Raw genomic sequence first — 9300 nt, forward strand, 5'->3', positions numbered from 1 at the left:
TTTACACGAGTATTATACATTTAGAAATTCAAACTTTTTAACGGATTTTGAACGCGAATCATTCATTACATTATTAACGAAACGTGTTCGAAACGTCGGGCTAATAATATAATGAATAAATCGCGTTTAAAATCCGTTAAAAAGTTTTTAATTTCTAAATGTATAATACTCTAAAAAGTTTAAGGAGAGGTCGTTATTAGTAAATTTTCAGCTCATTGTTTATTATATATAAAGCATTTTGAAAAAAATACAAATATGTGTGCAGAAAAATAAAGACTACTGTAATTTCTTTAAAAATAAATCGCGATATCAGAAATAGAATAATTAAAAAAAATTATAGAACACACACGGTGTGTCCGCCCGCACAGCTGGCTCGATTCTATGCACACGCGCAGCGTGGGTTCCCGCACCAGCGACAAAAGCGGTACGGCGAGATTGCCGCCGGTGCGGGAGACACGCTGAGCGTGTCATAGCCGCATCGCCGGATGAACAAAGTTTCTGAATCAGCAGTGAAATTGTGTGTAAAAACAAGTATACACAGTCCCATGGATGTCAAAGACGAAAATGACCGGAGAGAGATGATCCTCAAGATTAACCGACAACTTCAAGACTGTCAAATTCATTACTTTCGGGTGGCTATTGAAATTTGAAAGATTTCGATAACACTTTTTGCTTCGACCGGATGGGAGTCGAAACCTGCGTCCTCTCGAGTGCTGTTACGAATAGTGCAACTGAACATGGTTAGAATCAAACCGAGTCAATGTTTAGTAATATGTACTTACTAATGCAATAAAATGCACGAGTATTGTAATGATTTGTCAAGACAAACTATTTTCTGCTTTGTGATATATTTCCCGGGTATGTCTCGAGCAAGCGCAAGAGATAAATTAAATAAATTAAATCGATAGGACCTTTTTGATTCATAGGTACATTGAAGTATTCGTATGTAGTGAAAAAATATAGTATTTTGATGATTAAAGATTTTATTAGGTTCTCATTTTAAACTCAATATTAATATTAATAAAGTACACTAAAAATACGTTATATAAGCACTCGACTGAACAAATCCAATGACAAAGCTGTAATTCATTAGTATAGTGAAAACATCAAAAATATTCTTTTTTCGATTCTTTTTTACATTTGATGTAAAATAGACGGCCACACTGAAATGTGTGTCAAAAGATAGTTGACATTTTGACAACGACACTTGACAAGTAGCTAGCAATTATTATTACCAGATTGTCTAATGGCCAAGCCTATATTTTTGTCTAGTGTAGTTTAGAATACGTTTTAGCTTTTTGAGTCACCTTAAATATTGTAAAAAAAACAATGGTTGTCAAAGTGTATATTAGTGGTATTTCGGGAAACAAGGAAGTAAGTAAATTACTGATATTTGATACACTGCTTAAGAGATCGTCTTTTTGCTAGGCTGATTCACATTCTGTTTCTTTCATTTTTATTTTTCGATCTCACCATTGTAGGTAAAAAAGAGACAGCAACGAGTTTTAATGATACTCGATTCGAAGAACATAAAATATGAAATAATCGACATAACAGAGCCCGGGCGCGAGTCTGATAAGGATTTTATGCAAAACAATGCCAAATCAAACGGCGGTACTGTCAGCGACCCCAACCCTCGTTCACCGCTTCCTCCTCAAGTTTTCAACGATGAAGAATATTGTGGAGTAAGAATATAATTTATATGTATGAGTTTAGCTATTATTCTTTACTTCACTTTTACGCAAGTGAAGTGTCATTGAGTAAAAGTAAAGTGTGACTAATTCTGTATACCATTAATTGATAAGACCCAATACAAAACTATAATTATGTGATATCAATATCAATGCTAGCATATATGTTAATAAACATATTATTTTAGGACTATGACCAGTTTGATCTTGCCAATGAAGTGGACACCTTAGAACAGTTTTTAAAAGTAGAAGTACCATCAGAGGAGCCTCAGGTACAAATATTACTAGTTTGATAAAAATATGTGGTATTTCAGTGAAAAATATTGATAATTGCTTTAATATTTTAGGCAACTGTTGCAAATGGGGATATTACAACGGAAGAGCCCAAGGATGAAGTGACACAACATGATACCAATGGTGCAGAAGGAGGTCAACAGAATGATGAAGCCAATGAGTCTTCACAAGACAAGGAAGACTCACACCTAGGAGATGCAACACCCTCAGAAGGCACAGAATTAGCAAAAGAGTCTTCTGTAGAAAAAGAGTCAGCAGATAGATTAAAACCTGATGAGGAAGAAGAAATACAGACTGAAGCATCTGCACCGTTAGAAGAGACAAATTTAGAATCTAAAAAATCCTCTAAAGAGAACACACCCTTAAAAGATGAGATAGTAAATGAGAATGGTGCAGTTAGCTCTCGGGAGCAATCCAAGGAGAAAGAGATTGCTGAAATAGAGAGTGTCAAGGAAAATCCCTCAGAAGCTCTCATTGAAAGTGAACAGGCGGCTGCCGCTGAATGAATACAGCTTGTTCCACGCTTATCAGCTCAAATCATATTAGCACTAAGCAAGCACTTCTCATCTAAATCATTATTTATAATCATTGTTCACATTAATTGCAAAATTATATTGAATCATTGTATATAACAAAAGTATTGTTGAGATATTGTGTTATGTAGCTTTGTATAAAGTTACTAATTTAATGGAGTGGCCTACGATCATTTATCATTAGACTGTAATAAGTTTTACTTTACTGTTGGATATATTGTAACAATTGTGTTTGTAATTTTAACGTTTCAAACTATTCATTATTAACTCTTCTAGATGTGCCTCCATTTACAAGGATTTACTTTGAATTTTAGAAGCATGTTAAAGTTAAAAATGTTTTGCCTTAGCTATTCTAAACCTTTGGTATAAGAAGATAGTTTTAGAAAAATGAGCCGAAAATCCAAGAGCTCTTAAAATGAAGTTTAAAATATATATAGGCTGAATACATGATATTTATTATAAGATGTACAAGCCGATTTCAAGACTTTTAGTCTTAAGGTGCTGATATTTTAACCCTAAAGCATTCTTCTATTTAAACAGTGCTTTTTGTACGTTTTTTTTTAATTTGATTAATGAGTTTACACATTTATTCATCATATTCTTTATGTTATTAAAGACATTTTTTAACCAATTTTTTCATATAAATTATATAAATACAATTATTTCTGTATTTTATTTTTAAATAATATGACAACTGCAGACTAGTTAATACAGATTTACATTTCTTCTCTGACCTTATTGTTGGAGAAGCCACATCTTCGCGCCGTAATTATATTCCTAATCTTTTTAATTTTTAGGGGCGATAAATCTCATTACCTGCCTAAAGCCGCGAAATAATCTATTCGATTGTGTTGAATAGCATTTTTTTCTAAGTTTACACATTTAAAATCATATGACGAAATCATAGTAGAATAGAATACATATCAATCACATGGATATGCTTTGAACTATTTGAGGGACTTGCGATAATGTTTTTTTTTAAATTGCTTTTTAATGATATCGTTAAATGTATTTGGTATAAGAAATAATTTATTTATAAAATAATGATATTACTGAGCTAGCTAGCTAGATAGATTAAGTTATTTCATGCAATCAAAGTTGAGTTAAATTTGTTTTTCCAGTCGCATTCTTTAAATATTTTGGAAACAATTAAGAAGTCATCGATAGATTCCCTGTTCTCATGGGTGTGAACTGTGTTCCATATGTACATATTTAGTACGACGACAAAAAGCATCGTCTAACCGTCTAATTTTCAATTTCGATTCTAGTTTCTTGAACATTAACCTGAGATAAAAATATAATTTATGTTAATGTCAGCGTCGATTTTTTTTGTCATAACATTAATTGTTTGGAGTAAAAGAAAAAATGACTAGAACTAGTTTTGTAAATCTATCATATTTAAGACCCTAATAAAAAAATATATTTTTAAATGATACATTGTAATGGTGTCATTATTTAAGTAGACCAGGGTCGAAGCCTTTAAAAATGGTAAAAAATGAAAAAAAATTACAGTAGCATGAAAGCCATTAGTAAAGGTGGGAAATATGATCAAAATGAAAGGAAAAATAAATTACAGACGATCCGAGTTCGGGAAGTGGGAGGAGGTGATTTTTAAGGGAAAAAAATGTTTTATCTTGATTTCCGGCAAAACTACAAGTCCTATGGAAAAAAGTTAAATGGCAAAGTTGTAGGTAATAAAAAGATCTACAACTTTTTCACATAACCTCAAAATATAGGTGAAAATTAAAAAAAACCAAGTTTCTGGTTTTTTATTTATATCTTTTTCAAAAATTTTTTTTTTTTCTACGAAATTTGGTGAAAACTTACCTTATTATGTCCCCAAATACACTGTAATTTATTTGATTAAAAATATTTATTTTTTCGCCTTATTTTAACTTTATATCAAAAATGTACCCTAATTTTCAATCGAAAATTCTGACGTCAAAATATCAGCTTTTTTCAAAAAATTTAGCGGCTTTTTGTTCGTTGAAATATCTACTTTCTGATGGTGTAAAAAAATATACATTACCATAGGAAATGTTCTCAGAAAGGTTTATCGAATCTAACGATGAAGAAATGCCTTCAAAGAGACAAAAACTAATGAATAACTGATTAAAATTTCAGATAAGGTATTTATAAACAACAACATTAACGTTTTTTGATAAATTTGTTTTATATTATTATGTAATTTTTTGATCATATTTCCCACCTTTTCTAATGGGTTTCATCCTACTGTAATTTTTTTTTGGTTTCAAAAATTATCGGCCCTGGTCTAAAGTCCTTGATAGTGTAAAAGAAGTAACTAAGCTTTTAATATAGGTAACGGAACCCTTAGTGACCCCACCTTTAAATTTCAATCTTTTATTATGCCATTGTTATAAATACAATATAAAACCAGCTTTATCCTGAAATCGATCTATTTCTGTACCCAAATGTGTCAATATTGGTAAGTATTAAGATTATTACAGACACGTATATTCTAGCATATAATATGTTCATGACATTAATTACAACCAGGTAAGCCAAATTCTGATATAGTTAACAGTAAAATCTAATGAGATATGTTTCTTTGTAGTAAGAATAACTTAAACCATGTCAAGTTTCATTTGAACCGTATTTACTTGTATTTGTGTAGGTAAAGAGAATTTGAAAGGCCTGTGTTTGAGTTCCTGTGAAGTCCGATGAATATGGGATGGAACCTGCATTTCGTTCTGGAAACCAAAATACCTTCTTCCCTGGTGCACTTATATAGCACTCCGGGATTGCCTTTATATACAACGGTGAAAAAACTTTTGAAATCGGCCCAGTACTTTCCGAGATTTATGGGTTCAAACAAACAAACTTTCGCTTTATATTATCAGCATAGATATATCGTTAAAAGGGCGAGTACTAAAACACCTTTACGGAGTAAAGCATTTTCGCATTACCTAATTTTAAATCAAATTTCGCTAGAAATATATATTTATATCGTGTTTGTAAAAATTATAATAATAATTTCAGCGACCTTGATATTTTTTCTGAAAGCTTAAAAACTTACAAAAACAATTAATTGTAATTGTGATTTTTAAATTTAAACTGTACTCATGCATGTGATTTCTATGTTTTTTTTTGTAACCTTTATATTCCGTATGCGACTGAATATGTCTTTATATTTAAAGTATTTAATTTTTTAGTAGAAACTTTGCGTGAAAAATGTGTATGGTACATGTCTATAATCTATAAGAATAATTGTATTGTTTGTTTCCCAAAGATAAATAAATAAATAAATAAAATATTCAATTGTCATACTAAAGCTTTAAAAATATAGTGCTTTCAGGAAGTTTATAGATATATTGCTGTTATGTGTAATCGGATGTGAATCTCACAACATCCTTATGATGATCAATTAATTCTTAACAGCTATTTCTTCGCGGGTTGGTAGAAATCTTATTCATATAATACAATGAACGAACACAAATGCACCATATTTTTAATTCTCCGATAATTGTAAAAGGTTTCAGGAGCGCGGAATATAAATCGTATCATTTCTTATTTGTTTCTTGATGAATCAATAACATGAAAAGCCATAGAATCTAACATCATTTTATTATTTTTATTCAGTAAAAAAACTCATAGGAGCAGTCGATCCCATAATATAATAATTTGTATTTTCGCTTAATAAAATAAATATCGTTTACAGTCAATTTTGCACAAATAAAACAAATGCGTATTTACGTTGAAAGCGTAATATATTTTCATGATTATCATTTTGAGCAAAATAATTCCTTAAGAATTCACTACTACTTTAGCTTAACATAAATATGGAATAACTGTATATAAAATCTACAATGGAAATGTATAACGCTCAGGTATCTAAAGTTTAAACGATATCAATTAACTATGATGTATAGCCTCATATCTACGACGAAATACATTTTATATTGTCTTCTTCATGACGGGCGAGGGCGGGTTGCTGAAGTCTCGGCGGAAGGATTCGCTCAGCTCGCCGATGTTCCTGTGCAGAGGCTCGGCGTCCGCGAGCTCGTCCAGCAGGCAAGCTTGCACGTTCTTGTCGAGGGTGACGAGGCGTTGTCGCGAGTTTTTGAATTCTTCTACGAGGCTGAGATTCCTCTTGATACCGTCGACGAGTTTGACCACGGAGTACTCGCCCATGGCGGCGCCCTCCTGCAGCTTGGTGCCCGCGATCTTGGCCATCGACGACGTCTTCACGTCGGTCACCAGCTGTATCAGCCACTGCCACAAGTTGTTCAATATCGTCGTGGGCCCTTCGTACTCGTTGGGCACAGTGCCGTCCACCTCGGATTCGAAAAATGACAGCAGTGGAAACCAAATTCTGGTCCTGGAATATAAAGTTGTTTTGCGTTAGCTGCAGATTCGATAGTGTGCATTCGTACTAAACATATTAACTCTTCATTATATATACGCACACTAATGGAGCACGGATGTTCTTTAGTAGAAATAATGTGATTTCAATTCTTTGTTATTAGTCACATATAATGAAAACATTCATACGATAGAGTGATATTTACATATTATGTATGAAGCATTTTTGCTACACAAGAACTAGTTCGAAATTCTTGCTTTTTTATTTTGATGTAATTTGATAAAATTTCTGTCATCAACGCGGCGCCAGCTTTGTTGTTCGATGCATGAAATGTTTGTATGGAAATTGATTTGGCTTTTTGCCATAAAAAACTTATCTTTCAGCTCAAAATTATTTCACAAAACTGGTAAGGTTATGCAACACAATTACTTACAACGTGGTATCGTGTTACCTTCATATAAAATCAAGACAGTATATAGATATGATCAAAAAAATATTTTTATTTATTTAATTATATCGTATATATCTATTACAAGAATACTTACAAGTAAATTTTTTTAAAAAATTACTAAAAATTAATTGAGTCTCAGAGTATAGAGTCACACGTCAATGCAAGCATCATAACTTCTTTCGATTAATAATAAAAGGATACTTGAACGCAACGTAATTGTAAGACGTGCGCAAAAATAGTTCTTTCGCTCCAATGTACATCAAAGACAATGTCTAGTGTCTACAATATAATATGCGACAGTATTTTAAATAAAATTAAGAAATACATTTTCAATAATAAGACCGATTCTTGGTATTGGTATTGGACTATCGATGGCTTGGTAACGCTGACTTTGCATACCCGCTACCGCTACTCGCTTTATTTTATAGCATTGCGATAACACAATAAAACGTCATTTTCTTAAAAATCATTACACTTTTCATCATAACAAGACCTTACAGTATACTAAATATAACACGTGTCCCGGCAACCACGGGATTGAACCGTATTTTATTGTTTCATGTGTGCAATAAAGCATTTCATTTCAATCGTGGAAAGAAAACAAAATAAAGCGTCCAAGGACGAGGCGTTGTTAGGTAAAGATGTAGTATTGTAAAGAATTTCAGTGAAGAGTGGCTTTTGAGTTAAATCCTTACAAATAACCAAATTATCAAATCATTCCAATTAAAAGTATAGCAAAGGCGAAAAATTTTAATCCTCACAAAAATCACTTTCGGTTCATAATTATCACCTGCATGAATCACAGCTTGAGTACCTAAAGTTGGCACAACTAACCTTTCATACCTCCCATACACATACACACACATACCTGGAGGAGTCGCTCTGCATAAGCGCCTGATTGTTGGACAGCGTGTGGTAGTACAGGAACAGCCGCGACGTGATGTAGAACGCGATGAACACATCGATCGAGTAGTGCTCGTGCGCCGCCAGTATGAAGAATATACCGAACATGTTCATCACCCAAGTCAGTATGTGCAGCAGGTACAGGCTGCGAGATGTATCTGGAAAAAAAATAAGATTTTTTTTATCCCACGTTCTCGAAACCAAAGATCTTTTTAGCGTATTGTTTTAAAGGTTATTGTGCTTTTATGTTTTTTGCTTCTAGAGGATGTATATGCACAATTTACTGAGGCATAGATCTACTTTGGGGTAGAGTTATTATCAAACCTTTTTTTGCCTGCTTTTTGAGAATATGATTAAGTATAATGGTTACCTAACCCCTCATGGGAGGCCCGAATCCTCGCAACGGAAACATATATTATGATGATAATGGCTTAGTTATGTATTAGTATCATTTTAGTGATGGAATTGAATTAATTTCACGATTGTGATGGAATTGAATTAATTTCTTTTAGATGTAAAAAAGAATTGTGTAATATTATGACATTCAAAAGTTTTTGTCTTTTTGTTTATAAAAGGTCATCCAATACCTGTTACATTAATGCATATCTAGATTAGATACCTGTGTACATATTATGTAATGTTAATAAATGTGATAGATTTATAAAATAAAAAAAAATATGTAGAATTGAGGACAATCCGAAAAAAAATTGTTCGCTAGAGTTGTTTGGAAAAGTAACATGTAAGCGAAGGATTATAAACTCCGAAAACTGAACAATTTTCTTACCTGGTAAGCACAAAGCACAAGATGACAGGTAGTTTCGAAGAATCAGAATGCCGACGTTCGATGCCACTTTTTAGAATTTTTCTTAATAGAGCCTGACATTTTAATGTACACATAGTAACAATCACTGTTATTAACAAATTTAATTTTCTGTCAAATGTAAGTTTGTATGTATGTACAAAAGCTAGAACGGCACACTCACGTGAGTAAGCTACGTTACGTGCGCATGCTTAGAAATAATAAAATATGGGATGAATGATGGTTCTTGATAAGTGTACGAAATTTGAATGAAATCTGCATGTTTAAAGTGAGAAATAAGGTGT

The 9300-nt window shown here is 32.5% G+C and overlaps 2 protein-coding genes across 2 annotated transcripts in view; one reads left to right on the forward strand and one right to left on the reverse strand.

Moving 5' to 3' along the window:
- The first annotated feature begins 1199 nt into the window (after positions 1–1199).
- On the forward strand, positions 1200–2910 carry LOC119831025 (SH3 domain-binding glutamic acid-rich protein homolog). The gene is made up of 4 exons (XM_038354240.1): positions 1200–1374; positions 1482–1685; positions 1880–1963; positions 2039–2910. Exons 1-4 carry the CDS (start codon positions 1330–1332, stop codon positions 2489–2491), a joined length of 786 nt encoding a protein of 261 aa, XP_038210168.1. The 5' UTR covers positions 1200–1329; the 3' UTR covers positions 2492–2910.
- A 3317-nt stretch (positions 2911–6227) lies between these two features.
- Positions 6228–9300, reverse strand: part of LOC119831024 (sphingomyelin synthase-related protein 1) — a 12877-nt gene continuing 9804 nt past the window's right edge. Inside the window, exons 4-5 of the mRNA XM_038354239.1 lie at positions 8162–8354; positions 6228–6857 (exon numbers count right to left, since the gene is read on the reverse strand). Of these exons, the coding sequence (XP_038210167.1) occupies positions 6434–6857; positions 8162–8354 (617 nt within the window). The 3' untranslated portion in view covers positions 6228–6433. The remainder of the gene's footprint in view (positions 6858–8161; positions 8355–9300) is intronic.

Source organism: Zerene cesonia, chromosome 13 (assembly GCF_012273895.1).
Source record: "Zerene cesonia ecotype Mississippi chromosome 13, Zerene_cesonia_1.1, whole genome shotgun sequence".
NCBI classification, from domain to species: Eukaryota; Metazoa; Arthropoda; class Insecta; order Lepidoptera; family Pieridae; genus Zerene; species Zerene cesonia.